The sequence below is a fragment of the Zootoca vivipara genome, chromosome 3 (assembly GCF_965207765.1).
Source record: "Zootoca vivipara chromosome 3, rZooViv2.hap1.1, whole genome shotgun sequence".
NCBI classification, from domain to species: domain Eukaryota; kingdom Metazoa; phylum Chordata; class Lepidosauria; order Squamata; family Lacertidae; genus Zootoca; species Zootoca vivipara.
This window is the reverse complement of record NC_142586.1, coordinates 17,149,038-17,169,002: the sequence shown is the minus strand read 5'-3', so window position 1 is coordinate 17,169,002 and position 19,965 is coordinate 17,149,038. Positions and strand designations below refer to the sequence as shown.

General features: G+C 40.8%; 1 protein-coding gene across 40 annotated transcripts in view; it reads left to right on the top strand.

Moving 5' to 3' along the window:
* The window catches only part of PUM2 (pumilio RNA binding family member 2), a 59,869-nt gene extending 41,579 nt beyond the window's left edge, over nt 1-18,290 (top strand). For 25 of the 40 annotated variants that reach the window (XM_088665638.1, XM_088665644.1, XM_088665637.1 and 22 more), the window contains 8 exons: nt 7,872-8,139; nt 8,705-8,834; nt 9,089-9,223; nt 9,450-9,587; nt 11,897-12,022; nt 12,354-12,475; nt 13,153-13,345; nt 15,479-18,290. In XM_088665638.1, the coding sequence (XP_088521764.1) occupies nt 7,872-8,139; nt 8,705-8,834; nt 9,089-9,223; nt 9,450-9,587; nt 11,897-12,022; nt 12,354-12,475; nt 13,153-13,345; nt 15,479-15,610 (1,244 nt within the window). In that variant the 3' untranslated portion in view covers nt 15,611-18,290. The remainder of the gene's footprint in view (nt 1-7,871; nt 8,140-8,704; nt 8,835-9,088; nt 9,224-9,449; nt 9,588-11,896; nt 12,023-12,353; nt 12,476-13,152; nt 13,346-15,478) is intronic. The other 15 variants (XM_088665642.1, XM_088665643.1, XM_088665640.1 and 12 more) reach the window with 1 other exon arrangement.
* Nucleotides 18,291-19,965: the final 1,675 nt, after the last annotated feature.

Below are 19,965 nucleotides of genomic sequence, written 5' to 3'. Positions count from 1 at the left end.
CTTATGTGCATATACCCAGGCTTTTCCAACCCAATTTCCTACCAAAATGCTTGGCACACACAGAAAAGCTGTTATTAAATACAGTCATACCTTGGAAGTCAAACAGAATCCGTTCCGGAAGTCCATTAGACTTCCAAACGTTCGGAAACCAAAGCGCGGCTTCTGATTGGTTGCAGGAAGCTCCTGCAGCCAATCGGAAATGCCGTCAGACGTTCAGCTTCCAAAAATAGTTTGCAAACGGGAACAGTTAGTTCCAGGTTGCGTCATCCGGAACCAAAACGTTTGAGAACTAAGCTGTTCGAAAACCAAGGTACGACTGTATAGGGAGATTCACCTGAGTGGAATTCAGTATGATGCTCTCTTTTTTTTGCTTGCAAAAGAAGCACTTGTCTCAATAGCACACCACTCTTTAGATTCCATCCAGAATCAGACATTATTTGTTCTCTGTAGTCGAGAGCAAAGGTAACCTGAGGCACTTCTTGGTTTGACATTACTCTCCTGTAAATGACATATGATTAGGCTGTGTGTACTCTGGCTAAAACTTTAAAATTCTGCACTGGGGTAATCCCAAGTTCTACAACAAAAGCTGCCCTATAGCTGTGCAATTTATGAGTTAAGTGGTTCTTAATTTGCATAGTTTGTGCTGCATTGTTTTATTCTTCTGAATATTCATGGAAGACACAAAAGATGTATGCATTATTATTATTTATTATTAAGTCCTGCCAGCTTGGAAGCCTGGAACTTAGCAACTCCTCAGGCTTTTGATATTTTACCATACATTAGACACTTCATTTATTCTGAATTGTCTAAAAATGAAAGGTGAGATTCATAGCACTTTGAAATCTGCACCCAGTACACCTTCTGTGGCTTTTTCTGCTTGATCAGAAATAAAGCAGGCACACACTGTGCTACGAACATGACCACTTGTTCAAACCTGTAGCCAAATGTCACAGTGTGGAGTGCTGCTGTTTATGATTAGATGTTCAATGCCATTCCTCCTCCCTGTCCTGAAGGTCCGTATCCAACCTCATCCGGGTAGTCACCATTCCATGGTCACTGAGCCTAAAAAGCCCTTGTTGGGCTGGTTCTTGGAGTTTCCCCTCGATAGATAGATAGATAGATAGATAGATAGATATCAATTATATAGATATAGATACAGATATATGTAATGGGGAGGGAAGAGATGGAGTAATCTGGATGCTCATGCCCAATCCTAGCTACAGTATATTAAATTATTATTTTCTCCATTGTTGTCTATGGGCAGCTCTGCCTTCCAGCCTTTGAGGATATTGAGAAATAACTTCTCAGTGTGAACCAGTAAGTGATCTATCCAACCAATGAGATGGTTCTTTCTACCCTTTTATACATATACCTGCAACTTCATACCTCGCTGTAATGAAGTTTGACATCAGTGGCTAAAATCAGTAGTTTTGAAAGGGCCAATCTGCCATCTGGATTCCAAACAACAGCCAGTTATATCCAAACATAGAAGGCAACCTGTTTCTTCTCAGGAAATAATAATAATAATAATAATAATAATAATAATAATAATAATAATAATAATATTGGGAACTATATACTACCCTTTATCAAAAGATCTCAGGTTGGTGTACAACATTAAGAACACATTTTATGGAGCATAAAAATAAAAACACAATAGACAGGATAATAATAAAATAATCATAGTGTCCCTCCCTCCCCGCCCAAAAGTTTTAATAAGCCATATATTATTTAATGGTGAAAGACCTGGGTAAAGAGGAATGTTCTTGCCTGTCACCTAAAAACATGTAATGATCATGCAAAATTTGGTTATGATATCTTAAAAGGTGTTCAAATGTGCGGCAAACAGCTTTCAAAAAAATACTAGAGACGTCTGTTTCTCTGTTCTCTTGTTCAGTCAATTCCCTCCTCCCACCCACTTGTCAGTTCCATTGAGGAGTTATAGTGCTGTATTGAGGTTTTAAGGAGAGTTTTCCATTTGATTTTTTTTTAATGCTTTTGTATACCTTGAGGTTAGTCTCAAGCCTGCCGAGACTTCCATCTTATTGATGGTACAGTGTGGGCTACATAAAGCACAGACACAAAAAGACTAAAAATGGAAGCTATCTAATACAGAGGCCCTGAATCCAAGCAGGCTGTAAAAACTGCTGCATTTTTAATTACAATAATTTCAACTTTCAAATTACACTGTGTCTTTTCGCACTGTAACAAAAAACCTCTTAATATGCCTTTATGGTTGTCTAGCCATGTGCTCCGAAGGATGCTTTTGAGTGGACGCTTTTTACATTAAAAAAATGAATTTTAAAACATCATCTAGGAAATAAAAATGTTAGCTTTTCAGATGATGATGTGTGAATTTTCTAAAGCATAACTTTGTACAGAATTTCAGTGACAATTTAAAGCGTGCACATTTTGCTTCTAAATAGTTAGTTGAACAAATTTTACAGGTCTTTGATACAGAAGTGTGCCTTGTACCCAGGGGTGTTCATACATTTGCAGAACAGATACCTCATGCAAGGGGAACTTCCTCTTCCTCTTTTTTCCTGACACGCACCCCCTCAATTTGCTGTGGAAGGGGCAGATTGCAGGACACCTCATGGAGCAGATTTGGGACTGCAAAGCAGAGGAGAGAAAGGGGATGCCCTGTTTTATGAACGGAAATAACCCATGGTGGTGAATTTCACCCATAGTATCCAGATAGACAAAAATGCTTTGATTAAGGAACCTCTGCACACTGCCAGGAGGTGTAGAATTAATATGCCTTGTTATCATATTGGGCTAATAGGGTTTCAAACTGAGAATTCCTTGCAAGTGGATGAAAATGTAGCTGGTAGGTCTACTAACATGTTGAATTTTCTGCAGATTGTTTTCTTTCTTTGTTATACAGTGGTGCCTCGCTTAACGAATGCCCTGCTTAACGAAATTTCCGCTTAATGAAAGGTTTTTTCTAGTGGAGGTTGCCTCACTAGACGAATTCGTTTTACGAAAAATTCGTCTAGCGAATTGCGGTTTTCCATAGGAATGCATTGAAATTCAATTAATGCGTTCCTATGGGCAAAAAAAACTCAAAAAAATTCAATGCATTCCTCTGGGATTCGCTAGACGAATTTTTCGTTATAAGACCCGTGGAATGAATTAAATTCGTCTAGCGAGGCACCACTGTATATAGTATATGAGTCACTTTTCCCATAGTGGCTCAAAGTGACTTACAATAGAATCATAGAACCATTGAGTTGGAAGGTGGCCTGGGTCATCTAGTCCAGCCCCCTGCAATACAGGAATCTCAGCGAAAGCATCCATGACAGATGGCTATCCAACCTCTGTTTAAAAACCTCCAAGGAAGGAGAGCCCACCACCTCTCGTGGGAGTCTGTTCCACTGCCAAACAGCTCTTACTGTCAGAAAGTTTTTTCGAATGTTTAGTCGGAATCTTCTTTCTTCTAACTTGAAGCCATTGGTTCCGAGTCCTACCCTCCAGAGCAGGAGAAAACAAGCTAGTTTCTTCTTCCATGTGACAGCCCTTAAGATATTTGAAGATGGCTATAATAAAAGCAATTGAAAACATTCTGTAAACATCTAAAAGCACAAGTTACACAGATAAAAGATGTAGACTTAGGGATTGCATCCCACTAAAAGAGGCCGTAATGGCACGCTTCAGATTAAAAGCCAAAAGCTCAGGTTAAGAGAGAAGTCAAACCTACAGTTAAAGTAGAATCATAGAATCATAGAGTTGGAAGAGACCACAAGGGCCATCCAGTCCAACCCCCTGCCAAGTAGATGAGGGTTTCTCGCCCCAAAATTATCAGTACCTAAAATGGTATACACCATCAAGATTTATGGAGAGTTTCTCTCTCAAGAATAAGTGCTAGCTTTTGGAGTTGTACAGAAATGGGTTAATCAGAGAGAGAGAGAGAGAGAGAGAGAGAGAGAGAAAGAAATATAGGCTCCACTGTTTCATCTTTGCAAAAATTAAGCTGCATGAGAATGTATTTGTACTTGCTGTTCCAGCTTTCAAAACATTAAAACATATAAAAATTCAGATTTGAATTGCTTATGGATCAGGACTGTCACCTCTCTAGTTCTTTGTTAGTTCTACAAAGAAGGATATAATGTGTCTGGGTTGTACTCAGTGCTTTGTGAGCAGAACTCCACTCATGCAACAAGGCTTTCCCTTCCTCTCCCCTGCATGCCTCAAAAATCTGCTGTGGTGGGTTTCCCCAACCCTGTGGATCTGATTTTGATGGGTGGCTTCAGGAAAGCGGAGAGGAAGGAAAAGTTCTGTTCTACAAGCAGAAGTCTCTTAGTCTGGTGGAACATTGGGTATCTCCTTTTTTTCAATATCACAAAAAGGATTTCTTAGCTTATTTGTATTTTATTATTTTCTGTCTTAGAGAAAATTCAGAGGCCCAAACTACTAGTGAGCAGGGTCTTGGAATAAAAATCTCATTTTATCTTTTGTGCATTGCTTCTTTCTTGCCCCCTTTTTATGAATTGTTTTTCCCAATGTGTTTGCTGTATTTCTTTACCTTACCTGCCCTCATTTTCACCATGATATAGAGACGCTGTTTTCACCTCTGCTGTTTATTATTTCTGCCAACTTTCTGTCAGTGCCTTCCTTCCACATACCTGAATATATGCAGAAGTCTTGATCTAGCTAGTTTGATTTCTTACAGAGTTGGTGGTAAAAACATCAACAGATTATTTCATGTCATATTTTATAAAATGACTGGGGCAAGATTTTCTGTAGAAAATGGAGACCAAAACAAGATTATTCCTCTTTTGTATTTGCTACTACCTGCTAAATAACTAAAAGAAAAAATTGTTTCCAGGGACTATTTTCCAAATAAGATTAGTAAGTCAACTTGTTCATAGTCTGAAGGATCACATGCTAAATGCAAATCTGATCACACATTTATATTTAGTAACTTTGGCTATCAAGTAAATTAAAATGGGAAAATGTTACAATTTAAATTCATGGGCTTTTGTTTAAAAAACAAACAAAAACAAATTGTGTGCAAGATATTCCTCATTTGTTATGCCTTGATTGTGTGCGCTAATAACACCACAAAGTGGGTGCAAACTAAATTCTTCGCATGAATAAGAATTTTTATGCAGATCAGTAATACAGACTTTGGAGCCTGTGCACTTAAATTACAGGAAAAGGTACCTAATTCTTTTCACTTGATTATTAAGCTAACTTTGCTGCCACCTGGTGGCTTTCACCCTGTTACTGCATTGAACCTAGTGCCTGTATTCCCAGATTTAAATCAACATTTAGTCTTCAGGTGTCCATATCAATGACACTGCACAGTAAGTTTCCTCTTCATGCAGGCTGACTTCCAGAACAATGGCTGGTCATTTTTACTTCTCTCTATCTTCAGAAAAGAGGGCAGAAGGAAATGTCAGGTTCTATTCTTAACACACCAAGCTGCTTCATTACTATTCTGTCCTTTCCTCTTCTGTGGATGTTTAAGAAATGCAAAACTGATGTGTGTGTGTTTTACCTGTGCATAACTTACCTGTCACTATATCTCTGAAAACGGGCTGTTTGTAAAATTTATATAAAAGCAATGGTTAAAGAGATCTGGTCATTTGAGTAGCTCATATAAGTGAAATCCAGTGAGTGGGATCCAAGAAACTGTTGCTTACAGAAGAGACTTTATCCACTGTCTCTTTGCTACTGCAGCCTGTGTTTCTTCCTATGAACATTTGCTGGCCCCTCTGCAGTAACATGGGACGTAGCAAAAAGGGGCAATCTGTTTCCACAATGGGCTCTCTGGACCCTACCCCTATCTTGTAACTAACATAGTAGTCAAGCTACTAAATCTCTGTGCTGGCCTTTTGCTGTGAGCAGTACGTGTTCAATATGTACCTTCTAAGCTGTTGTGTGTATCACTATCTATCTCACTGGCTTTCCTCAGATTTGCTAAAACCGATACCATGATATGGACCTCAAACCAGTTTTGGGTGATATATTGATATATCGCCCAGCCCTAGCACCTACCTACTGACCTCTAACCTCCACCTGGCCAAGCCAGAGGTGTTGTCAAGGGCACGTTCCGGACAGGCAAAAACTCCCAAGGAGGGTGTGAATAAGGGACGAGTGATAGAAAATGGTCTGGAGAAAGTCCTGAGTGTCAAGTGGAGGTCTGGGGGACCACATCCAGGTTCCTCACTCCGATTCTTGGGGGGGAAATAATTCAGAATGAGCTATTTTCTTAAATTGAGCAATTGGGGGGGTCTTTTGCCAAATCACCGCCATTACTTGAGTCTAGAAAGCGTGCAGTAAGTTTGATGTACAGTGGTATCTCGGGTTACAAACACTTCAGGTTACAGACTCCGCTAACCCAGAAATAGTACCTCAGTTTAAGAACTTTGCTTCAGGATGAGAACAGAAATCGTGCTCCGGCAGCACGGCGGCACCATTAGCTAAAGTGGTGCTTCAGGTTAAGAACGGACCTCCGGAACAAATTAATTTCTTAACCAGAGGTACCGCTGTATTGATAATGTAGCTATAGGGTTTTTTGTTTGTTTGTTTGTTTTGTTTTAAAGCAGTTGATTGAATCCAAAGGTTGCACAAGCAGAAGACAGCTCATGCAACCAATCTTTTTGTTGTAGCTGCAGCTCATGCTGTTCAGGAGGAATCCCAGTCCTCCAGAGAGGCTTTGGGGAGATGCAGGCTAAGAGGAAATACCAGTTGCATGAGTGGTCTTCAACTCATATACAGACTGTGGCTCTATCCCAGTGTCAGCTTGGAAATGTTCTATAACCTTTTCTAAGTGATTAGCTAAATTAAGCTGTGCTGGTTAGACTTGTATGTTTAATATGATCTGTATTTTATTTAAGTTAATTACTCATTCCCCCCCCTAATTTTTTCCATATCTGCATCAAAGTTTCTAAACCAGTATAATTTATGTGTGGATGACATGTTTCCATACTTTACTTTCACATCCCACACAGTGAATGCTGGATTGGCCTCCCCTCTGTTACCTCACAGGGCTGGTTCCATGCTAGTAACATCAGCAAATGTTTGCTGTAGACTATCTGTAAGTCTCTAGACTAGTGCTTAAATAACATGAACCAAATTGGCATGGTGAGTGCTGACTAATCAATGTGATGTCTTTTCAAAAGCTTCCAATTTTGGTGCTCTCTTAGTAGCTTTGGTCCTTTGTAGAGGCGGGAGCTACGTGGCTGTTTTGAGAGAAGCGATAACACAGCAGTCAAGACAGGGCTTTGAGTATCTCTTCTGAAAATCAGCCTTCCAGATTCTTTTTCTGTACTAACATTGATAGCATATTAAGAAGCATGTTAATTCCTTAAGAGAGGAAGTGTGAAGGTCTTCCGCTATTTACATAGCAGGTTGCTTTGATTTAAGTCATAGAACAGACCCACCGAAATCATTGAAGTTAGATTAGTCATGCCCATTTAAATCAGTGTATTATTTAAATCAGAGTATGATTTCAATTGATACAACTTAGCGTGCCAAGTGTGAGAGTCCGAAAAGAGTAGCTGACGATTTGCTTTAGTTCCTGTGGTTGGCATAGTATGTATACTAGTTGCCCATTGTTGAAAGTTCAAGTTTTCTTTTGTGCAAAGTGCACTGGTGTCCAAAAGCTAGTTGTGGGGTTCTTGTTTTATGTTGGAGCTGTCTCAATTTTATTGCTGCTTTACCTTGATTATTAATATTAATATTATTTTTTAAAAAAGACTTGCTCATTCCTTTCTAGTGGTAGAAACTACTTAACTCAAAATTTAATGAAAATGAAGTGTGAGAAGACACTAGTCTAGTCTTCCTGATTTCTTGTACAATTTATATCCTTAGTATTTATGACATAATTAAGACTTCTTACTAACACGGCTGCTTCATTGTAGGAGGGCTGACCAATGGTAGTGGTCGCTATATCTCTGCAGCCCCTGGAGCAGAAGCAAAGTATCGCAGTGCAGCAAACACCTCCAGTCTTTTTAGCTCCAGCAGCCAGTTGTTTCCTCCTTCGCGCCTCCGTTACAGTCGGTCTGACATTATGCCTTCTGGACGTAGTAGGTTACTGGAAGATTTCCGAAACAATCGCTTCCCTAATCTTCAACTAAGAGACCTAGTTGGACACATAGTTGAGTTTTCACGGGACCAGCATGGCTCTAGGTTAGTATTTGTAACTTATGCTGATGGGTTTGGAGAACATTTACAATGATAAGCATTCCCTTTAATTGGGTCTTGCGGGGAGACACATGGAATTTTCGTCATTTTAATTCTCAATGTGAAAAGAGCTAGAGCTTCCTTCTTAATGGGCCTGTTCAGACAATGCATCATTACCTGGGAACTTTAGGAGTAAGCAGGCGTGGCCATCTGGCTTTCAAGCCCTGTCTTCTAAAAAAAAAAAAAGGCTAACGAGAGAAATCTTCATTCTCAGTAATGAATCACAAGCGATTTACACAGATTTCATTCCACTGAAGCTGATGATTTCATTCTAGTGTAGTCATAATAAATAATGGAGATATTAATTCACAGTAATCCCTTCTAGGACTATGCCAGAGTAGCTTACTACTATTTAACTAAAATTTCATAAACTTGGAAAGAAACCAAATAGCCTTTGTTTTCTGTTATTTTCAGCCTTTTTAATTTTTTTTTTTTTACTACTTCGCTGTAGTTATTTGACTTCTATTCAACTTGATGTTTTTATTTTATTTATTTATTCTGGTGCTTACAGATTTATACAGCAGAAATTAGAAAGAGCCACTCCAGCTGAACGTCAGATGGTATTTAGTGAGATTCTGCAAGCAGCATACCAGCTGATGACGGATGTGTTTGGCAACTATGTCATACAGAAATTCTTTGAGGTAAGTGCGTAAAGGAAGCTGTTCAAAGGTTTTTAACCTTTGAGTTTGTTCAGACTGGAAACCTAGACTATTCCAACTCCCGTGTTTGTGGTGTTGAAGGCCGCTCACATGCTTTTCTTTCCAGCTTTCCACAGGTTTGAATAATCCACTGATAGGTGATTTAAATTTCTTAGAGTGGCGTGAGATGACTTTCATAGCAACACGCAGAGATGTGTGCTTGGTTTTTCTTAACAGTGCCTTCCCTTCTCTCGTAGTTTGGAAGCATAGACCAGAAGTTAGCCCTTGCTACGCGCATTCGTGGGCATGTTCTCCCATTAGCACTGCAGATGTACGGTTGCCGTGTAATTCAGAAAGCCCTCGAGTCTATCTCACCTGACCAGCAGGTAATTGTAAGTTAGAACAATATTTTTGTATTCCATTACAAAAAAAACCCCACAAATGTAAAATGTTTCCTGTTTTGCTTTGTTGGGAAATGTGCTTATAACAATATAGTAGTCTGATTCTTTATAGAAGGCACGATTCTTGTTAAATCATAATTGGGAAATGCACACTTGCGGGGAAAGTAACCTCTTACGGACCTGTGTAACCTGGTAATGCCAAATTATTCCTCTGTAGAATGAAATGGTGAAGGAGCTCGATGGGCACGTCCTGAAATGCGTGAAGGATCAAAATGGAAACCATGTGGTACAAAAATGTATAGAATGTGTCCAGCCGCAATCACTCCAATTTATTATCGATGCTTTCAAAGGACAGGTAATTAGTTTTTTTATATTTACTTTCTTTAACTGAATGGTTACTATCCATAATCACAACTTCAGATAACATTGGTTAGCACACTGTTGCAAATATAGCCTTCCTAAGTGTGTCTCATTTGTTTAGGGTCCTATCCAGTGCTGTTGTTCTGCTGGTGCAACGGAACATTACTCCCCCTGACCCTCAAAATCTGATCCAGGGGGTTGGAGGACCCTCTGCAGCAGGCCAAGGAAGGGAAGCTCCACTGTGTGAGCAGAACTCTGAGCACACATTGTCAGATGCAACCATTAATTTGCCATGTAGGGCTGCGCCAATACATTTTGGCACCTGAGACGAACCGCAAAATGGCTTACGCCTCTCAGCCAGGGAAGAGGCGGAGTGTGAAGATTGACGCCAGGAATAAAGGGGGGATAAAGATCTATATCGGGATCCGTTGCCCTGTGGATTGTGCCACCTGAGGCAGTTGCTTTCCCTGGCCTCATGGGTGGGCCAGCCCTGCACAGGCCCCTCTGCTCAGAGGGAGCATGGCCCACCTATATTCAGAAGTCACCACCATCATCAACTATAGGGATATGGTTGCATGCATCCACTGGCAGGCTCTGTGCTTACCATGGCAGTGCAAGTGAGTGGGGTGGCAGGCAGATGAGGGTGAGAAGCTCACTGTGTCCCTTGCTGTCTTTGGGTCCGGCTGTTACTGGCATCATGAGGCACACACAGCCTGGGATGTATGCAGCTTCTTGGGGTTGCAGTATACCAGGCATGTCCAACAGGTAGATCACTGGACATGCAGTAAATCACTGGTAGATCCCCCCCAAAGAAGCTGAACAACTGGCTCCCCTAAAAAAACCTCAACATTTTACTTCCTCCCTGAAAAAACTCAACAACTTTGACCTGAACCCCAAAAGGGGGGGTAGATCAGTGCCAGTTTTTAACTCTGTGAGTAGATCTCAGTCTCTTGGGAGTTGGCCACCCCTGCAGTATACTGTTCTCCACAAGAAAAGCTTGCTAGTCTTTTTTTTTACTCTGCAGCAAGTCACCAAAGAAAGATAGAAAGAAAGAAAAGAAAAATGTGCTTATCTGTGTATGTTGAGAGTGGCATGTGCTTTGGGGTCTCTGTATGCATTGCTCTGCCCTGCCAGGTTGGTTCTGAACAGGGAAGAGCTTCCTTGTCATACAGAACCTTAGTTTTGATAAGTGGCTTTGCTTCATGAAGACTCCTGGTTATTTGTCAGTAGTGGGGTAGGAGAGCTTTAAATAATGCCAATATATTTGACATCTGGCAACCACTGCACCCCTTCGGTTTCTGATGGTACATGGGTAGAGAAGTATAAAAAGCCTGGGACACAAACTTTCACAACCCTCTAGCCTAAATACAGTGGACGCTCGGGTTGTGAACATGATCCATGCGGGAGGCATGTTCGCAACCCACGTCTGTGCATGTGTGGGTCGCAATTCAGAACTTCTGCACATGCACGTGTGCCGAAACCCAGAAGTAACCCATTCCAGTGAAAAAAGAAAAGAAACAAATTTGTGTCCCTGGCTTTTTAGACTCGTCTACCCTTGTATACCCTCGTAAACCACTGAGCCTAGGGCTTGCTGATCAAAAGGTCAGCGGTTCAAATCCCTGTGACGGGGTGAGCTCCCGTTGCTTGGTCCCAGCTCCTGCCAACCTAGCAGTTCGAAAGCACGTCAAAATGCAAGTAGACAGCGGGAAGGTAAACGGCGTTTCCGTGTGCTGCTCTGGTTCGCTAGAAGTGGGTTTGTCATGCTGGCCACATGACCTGGAAGCTATACGCCGGCTTCCTCAGCCAATAATGCGAGATGAGCGCACAATCCCAGAGTCCGTCACGACTGGACCTAATGGTCAGGGGTCCCTTTACCTTTACCTTACCCTTGTATTACCTAAAACCAAAGGGAACATTGGTTCCCAAATGTGAATTTTTTTCAGCTGCCCTACCCCACTACAGTGGTCTTCAGAATATAGACCCCTTCAGATATTAAACTCTGTAATGGGACATGAAGAAAAAGTTCCTGCCTTGTGCAATAGGGGATCAGAATTTTCCTATAGGTGCCGTGTAATTTCTTGCTGAAGGGAAAATGCACGAATATCTGTGTTAAATGTTACACAATATATTAAAAAGTAAAAGTCACTTGTTCTCCCTCCTTCCATGTTTACATCGAATGTTTTCCAATAATGTGGTGTAATTAAAGATGGGAATCTCTCCTTTTGAACACCTGAGGCATCTTCATCTGGAATAGAGCAAATTTAATGCAGTATGTGTTAATAATTATAATCCTGTCGTTTTAAGGTGTTTGTGCTTTCAACTCATCCTTATGGCTGCAGAGTAATTCAACGTATTCTGGAGCACTGCACCGCTGAACAGACACTTCCCATTTTAGAAGAACTGCATCAGCACACAGAACAGCTTGTGCAGGTTGGTGTACACTGAAATATTTTGGGGAGCACAAAATGTGTAGCTGTATTTTTATTAGCAAATATTGATCAGAGTTTGGGTATATTGGAAGTAAATTCTTTTAAAAAGATCATGTCAACCTTTTCATTTGTTAGATTTTTGGTGTAGTATCTGTTGGGCATTATCACTTTCCCCATATAATGCTTACCTGTTCATTACAATAATGAAAATGCTGCAATTCCGAAACATGGGTATGTAACAGTGGTCTCCTCTTCAACTTAGGTGTTTGGGTGCTTTAAAAAATGCTAAATTAATGTATATGCTTGAGACAACTTACGTATATTACTTTCAGGATCAATATGGGAACTATGTTATTCAACATGTGCTGGAACATGGACGCCCTGAAGACAAGAGTAAGATTGTGTCTGAAATCAGAGGGAAGGTTCTAACTCTGAGTCAGCATAAATTTGCCAGGTATAGTTAACAGTAAATTACTAATTGCTGTTTAATATTGGGCAGTGAATGACTGCTTTATTCTTCCCTTTTGTGCCTTTTTGTGCTGGGAGGAAGGGAAAGGAGAATGTTAGCCGCTTTGAGACTCCTTAGGGTAGTGATAAAGTGGGATATCAAATCCAAACTCTTCTTTCATCGTGGAACCCAAGGCAGTCACCTCTTTAAGGCACTGACCATCCCCAGACCTGAAATACAATAGGGTCAGTTTAGCCATTGCTACTCCTAAGTGCTCCATGGGATAACTCAAAAGACTTGGGCCATGTGATAGGAGCCCAAGCTGGGATTCCTTCCTTTGCAAACATCACCTTTCCTAAAAAGTGGGCAACACTGGCCGTGGGGAGCAGTTATACTTCTCTCCAATGGATATGAGCATGTGATGTTACCTCTTCTGACACAAGGAGGAGTCATTTCAGCAGAATCTGCACCTCAGATTCAGCACGATACAGCAATGTTGTATTCAGCACGATACAGTAATGTTGTGTTGTCTCATAGTTTAAGTGCCATGCATTTCATTTCAATGTGTTGCATTTAATATGCTTAGTAATGTATTTAGCTGGATCTAATTTGTCTCTTTAGGTATTCTTTATTCCATTCCATTCTGTAATCTTTCCTGTATTCTGTTCCGTAATCTTTTTCAGCAATGTGGTAGAAAAATGTGTCACTCACGCATCTCGTGCGGAAAGAGCTTTACTTATTGATGAGGTGTGTTGCCAGAATGACGGTCCTCACAGTGCCTTATACACCATGATGAAGGACCAATATGCAAACTACGTTGTTCAGAAGATGATTGACATGGCTGAACCTGCTCAGCGAAAGATTATAATGCACAAGGTAATTGTGCATATCTGCTCCAGACTTTGAAAGAACTCTTAATTTTAAAATCATTTCCCAGCTTTTGCAAACTTTGGGTGACTCTTCCTTCTTTTGCATCTGGCAGTTTCCCTCTCTCTCCCCCACACCCCAATAACTCCCTGTTTTAGTTCCTCAATTTGTAAGTAGCATAATTGAAAATAGGAAGAAAGTTAATGATACTAATTTCAAATAGGTTCTTTAAAATTTCTATGTTGTTCATATGAAAAAGGTAAGGGTTAAGGACCCCTGGATGGTTAAGTCCAGTCAAACTTGACTATGGGGTGCGGCACTCATCTCGCTTCAGGCTGAGAGAGCCGGCATTTGTGCGCAGACAGCTTTCCGGGTCATGTGGCAAGCATGACTAAACCGCTTCTGGCACAACGGAACACTGTGATGGAAATCAGAGCACACGGAAATGCTGTTTGCATTCCCGCCACAGCAGTTACAGTGGTACCTCGGGTTACAGACGCTTCAGGTTACAGACTCTGCTAACCCAGAAATAGTACCTCGGGTTAAGAACTTTGCTTCAGGGTGAGAACAGAAATCTCACGGCGGCGGCGCAGCAGCAGCGGGAGGCCCCCATTAGCTAAAGTGGTACCTCAGGTTAAGAACAGTTTCAGGTTAAGAACGGACCTCCAGAATGAATTAAGTTCTTAACCCGAGGTACCACTGTACCTATTTATCTACTCGCGTTGGTATGATTTTAAACTGCTAGGCTGGCAGGAGTTGGGACAGAGCAATGGGAGCACACCCCGTCGTGCAGTTTTGAACCGCCAGCCTTCTGATCAGCAAGCCCAAGAGGCTCAGGTTCATATAAATATGGATGAAAATGATAATTTACTCAACCTGGATAGCTCTGTTGGTTGGAGCATGGTGCTGATAATGCCAAAATTGCAGGTTTGACCCCCATATGGGGCAGCTGCATATGCCTGCATTGCAGGGACTAGAAGATCCTCAAGCATTCTTCCATCTCTATGATTCAACAATAACCATGCTTTTTCACTAGACTGTAAATACACACCTGGTTGCAAATAACGATGAACTATAGTTAAAAATAAATGATTGCTAAATGTGAACAAGCAGCATGCTTGTGTGTAATGCCTGCTTCACTCTCTCCATGCTTTATTTATGACTTATATGCAGTGCTTTTTTCTGTGGGGACGCATGGGTAAGCATACCCCTAAACATTTTGTGAATCTAAGTTTGGCCTCATTAAGGGGCATTATTTCAATATGAGTAGGAAAATGAGAGTACCCCTAAACATTTTTTTAAAGAAAAAACAACAACACTGGATATATGTAATACAGTACATGATTCTCCCATTTTATCCTCACAGTGAGGTCGGTTAGGCTGAGAGTGAGTGGCTGACCCAAACCATTGAGCTTCAGTGCTGAGTGGGGATTTGAATCCTGATCTCCAAGGTGCTGCTCTTGCACTGCCCAGAAACATTCCACAATGTGGCTTGTTGTGATGCCTGAACCTGGATTCATTCCTCCTCTCCAAACAAACCATCTTCAGAAGCCAAATTTGGTTCTTGGCTTACCTCTTGTTTGTTTGGAGAAGCAAACCACTAGCTTGGACGTGAACATCATTGTCTGTGAACTCTTGTGAAGGGAAGGCTTGTAGGAAGACATACCTGCCCCAGGAGAAGAGTTCCTTGCTAGGAAGCAGTGGATCAAAATGTAGTACAGTGGTACCTTGTTTCTCAAACTTTTAATCCATTCTGGGAGTCTGTTCGACAACCAAGGCACGGCTTCCGATTGTCTGCAGGAGCTTCCTGCACTCAAGCGGAAGCCGCTTCAGACGTTGTGCTTCCAAAAAACCTTCGCAAACCAGAACACTTACTTCCGGGTTTGCGGAGTTCAGGAGCCAATTTGTTTGACAAATAAGCCATTCGGGAACCAAGGTACCACTGTAATTTTTCTTACGCCTAGTCCTCACTTGGGTTCATCTTAAATATTATTTGTCTCTGAAGATTTTATCATTGCTCTCGGAGTTCATAAACATTAACATAAAACTAACAAAGATGTCTTGAATATTCTACTTCGGTTTATCACCTTCCCTCTTTGTGATAGGAATGTTTTGATTAAAACCTGGATTTTCTGATTGCAGATTCGCCCCCATATTACCACCCTGCGCAAATACACCTATGGCAAACATATCCTTGCCAAGCTGGAAAAGTATTACCTGAAGAACAGTGCTGACCTGGGGCCAGTTGGAGGGCCACCTAATGGAATGCTTTAAGGACACATTCAGAATATCTTGAAGATGAATTTTATTGTGAATTATCAAAACACACAACTTAACTCAAAACGTTGTGATTTTTTTATATAAAAAAAACCCTATTTATTGACTCTTCATGCATTTGTAAAAAATTTTATTCATGTGTATATTTTTGGGGAATGAATTGCAACATATTGCCATTTCTTATCAGAGACCTATCAGATTGTGTGGCTCACAAAGCACAGAATGCCTGTAAATGATGTAACTATCCGAATAGCTCTCACATTTTGTAAATTTTTACCTTGTAAAGTCATTGAATAAAATAGTTTTTAAAGGGAAAAAAAAAGTACAGTATTCTTTTAATATACTGGCTCACAATCTGGTAGGTCTCCCCAACATCACAGCACATGTTTATATGGTTGTATATAGAAATTAGTTTAATTTCTCCCCCACCCCACCCCTTTGTGCGGAATCCTTTTTTTATAACAGATGAAAATAGATGATTGCATAATTATTATTTAACATATTACAGAAAGTTAAGTTCTGTATTTTGGTGGTTCACAATTTTATAATCCAAATAGCAATCAGGGCACTGAAGAATACCAGTAAGGAACGATAAAATGTGAACATTGAGGAATAGTTTCTACCTTTTTACTTTGGAAACTTTTTTTTTCTTTTAATGTAATGTGCCCTTTTCTCTAGCAGTGTATAAAAGCCATGTATATACTTAAATATTTAATTGATGTGCAAGATAGGGGAATAAAAATCAAGGTGGTACTTTGGTCCAGCAACGTACTGTCTGGGAAAAGAGTAAACCTGCGTTAAAATAATAGGCAGTCAGTGGGCATAAGGTGTGTGCTTTGCTTTGCATATACAATTGTAAGACAGGATTTGAAAGTGTTGATAGGCTTTGTGTTCTCACAGGTAGCTGCAAACAGTAGGCAGTTAATGGTGGAGGAAAGGCTTACTGAGACTTTGATAGCTCAACATCTAAAGCATGATTAAATATTCAAATAACTTTTTGCTTCCTTATAAATATAAGCATTATATAAGTATAGTTAATAGATGTAAGTTTACCGTTTGTAAGCAGATTTCTTGTTTTCAATGTTTTACAAGCCTTGCTAATTGAGTAGTGACGCTTACTTTGGTTGTACAGATGTACATTTGTAAACCTCCATGCTGTAAATGTAATTTGTTTTACCCCTTTTGGGAAGAAAATTTGCATTTTAGTGTATATTCATACCCCTGTCCCTTTTTTGCCCTGACATAGTGTTGTATAATGTAAATTTATTTCAGCAAATCAAGACTGATTTTTTAAAAGATTCTATCTTTATATGGTTTCAGAACTACAAACCAGCTTTCTTTTATCTATTATGAGGAAATGTTTTTGTTTAACATAGTTGTTCTGTTAATATGGATATTTGGGGAACTTAATCAGTTTAAACATTAATGAGAATAAAGGCAAATTAATGGACTGAAATACTGACCACACAAACCAGTGCTTCTTCCATCTTAAATGTGGCACGATTTGTTTTTGTACAGAAGAGTACTGTATTTTTGGACAGCTTCATCCTAAAGCAAATATGTATGATACTGTCAATTTTTCTCTGAACAAGACACTGTAACAGTAAGATAAAAGCTGTACATTTACAAGCGGCCTTATGTACATTTCCCAGTTTCCTTTTTAAGGCAGAATTGTGACCATATGTGTATAATTAAAATCCTTTTTAATCCTTTGCCTATGAAAATATTTTGGAAAGAAGCTTACTTTGTATATTCAGTTTCGGAAAGATAAAGTGCTTTGTATTTTGTTCAAGTCAGTATTTTGTGTAAACACTTCATTTTGATGTCATAACATAGGTGCTTTGTCTCAAAGCTGCTGGAAGTAGTGATTTGACTATAGATTGCATTAAAACCTTTTGTGGAGAGGCCTAGAGAAGATAGGAGAGCAACATGTCATCTCATTTACAAAATGCTCATTTTTATTAAAAATATAATCACAGCATACAGACATTTGCTTACAACAAAAATTAGTATGTTGATAATTTATTACAACAGCTCAACAGTTACTTACACCTTAAAATAACTGAAGTATCTCTCACAATTTGAATTTATATACTGTAGTAGTTTCCTTCTTTCCCTATATTTAACTTTTGAATATAAGTTTAATGACAGTTCTAGAACATTTTCCCAGTAGATACAGGAAACTACTAATCTTTCCAGGGACTTTGTCGTTGGATATGGTGGTTCATGTGAGGGGAGGTGCGTAATACCTCTAGTCTATCAAGTTAAAATTTCCTCCATTTGTCTCAGTCTTCAAACAATAATTCAGTATTCTTTGGTACATTTCAAGTCTGTTTTGTAACCTGTTGGCTGGCCTAAGTGGCATAGTTATACTCTAATAATCTTTTATCTTCTGTTAATCTGACCAATACTTTCTCTAATCAGTTGTATATTTCTGCAGAAGTAGTGTAGGAAACCAAGCATACTTTCCCATATAATAAGCTTTCTTGGTTTAAGGATGTTCTCCCCCTCCAGTCTCTTCCCAATGTAGATTTGGTTATAGAACATTTTTTCCTAGTCTGTTTAGGTCTGTTCTGCCTCTAGGCTGCTCTTAGTTCATATTGAATAATGTAATGTTCACTTGTAATATGCTGTAAAGAAAACAACAAAATGAAAATGTGTGAATAACTTTATGCAATATGCTTGGTCTTATGTTTTGATTCTTATCAAAAAGCCTTGGGTTACACACTCAACTAAAATTGCTACTCTGATTTCTGGGTTTAGCAGGTCTCCAAAGGAAGTTTCTATCAGTGTTTTCTTCCTGGATTTAATCAGTTGAAATTGTGGATTTTTTAATCGCCTCTACAGTTTTCCATTTGCTAGAAGAGCCACTTAACAGTATTTTAACTGTCTTACTTTGGACCCTAATAACTTGGTGAAACTGAGCAAATTTTTATAGAAGTCACAGTAAAAGTGGGCTTTTGTGTGTCCCTTAGAGACTTCATCTATATTTGAGGGGGCTGGGGGCATTGCCAGTCCAATGGTGTGTGTGTGATTATGTGGGGTGGGGCTTATCTGGGTCCCCCCAATATTCAAGTTGGCACCCCTGAGAGGAAGAGTGCAGAAGGTGTTTTTTTGTCAATTTCCCCTTTCTCCTATAATGCTCAGTACTACCACCTTTGAAATTCCAGAGCAGCTTTTCAGCAGGGGAGCAAGGTGGGATGTGCCAAAAAATACTGTTGTCCCCAGCCTGCTTTTCAGCGAGAGCGTTCCATGAGTGCAGTCCTGCTCACAGGAACTTCTGGGTCTTCTCCTCTACTCAGCCTTTGGCCCTTCAGACATCGTGAGAATACCTCACCCAGTGTGGCTAGTGGTTAGAGTTGCTGGGATTTTAGTCCCAGACACCAGAGGGGCACCACGTCATGTAAGGCTGCTCTAGATCAGCGTTTCTCAACCGCTGTTCCGCGGCACACTAGTGTGCCGCGAGAGGCTGGCTGGTGTGCCGTGATGTGCGGCGACGAGAAGGGCGATTTTGCAGCTGCAAACTCCACCTCCCTGGGTGACCTATTTCTTCGCCCCTTCTAGTTTCCACAGACCAGGGGTCGGCAACCCGCAGCTCCGGAGCCGCATGTGGCTCTTTTGCACCTTTGCTGCAGCTCCGGGTAACTGGCCATGGGCCAACAAGGCTCTGCCCCTTGTCCACCGGGTGCGCTCCGGCTTCTCTCGAGCACGCGGCTAACTGCCGTTCGAGGCGCGCGTGCTTTACCCAGCCGGCGTTCTAACGGCACAGAGCGAGCGAGTGAGAGCCGAGAGAAAGCCCGTCGTGCTTTCCGAGGTTCCCTGGCACTGACGTGGCCGCCGGGAGCGGTGGGAAAGAGAAGGGAGGGAAAGAGAAGGGAGGGAAAAGGGAGGAAGAAAGAAGAAAGGCGGGGAGGAGGGGGGAAGAAAAAGAGAAAAAAAAGAGAGGAGAAAAACGCAGGGAAGGAGTAGTCGCAGTTTCAAAGCAGCGAGGCAGACCGAGACGCCACCCGGTATGCAGCGCTACCCTCAACACTTTGCCCCGCTTTGCTTTTTTAGGCTGAGGGCGGGCGGGGAAGCGGCGAGAGGGCGGGCGGGGCGGGCGGGCGGTGCTTACGGGACGGCGGGGTCCGGTGGGGTGGATCAGAAACCCGGATCTTTTGAACTCGACAGCGCTGACCCGTCGGAAAGCAATATTTGGCAAGTGTTTCTTACAGTCATAATTATAATATAGGGCGGCACAGAGTTAATTTTTTTAATTTTTTAATGGTGGTGTTCCTCGTGATTTTTTTCACGGAACAAGTGTGCCGTGGCCCAAAAAAGTTTGAGAAACACTGCTCTAGATAAATACCGAA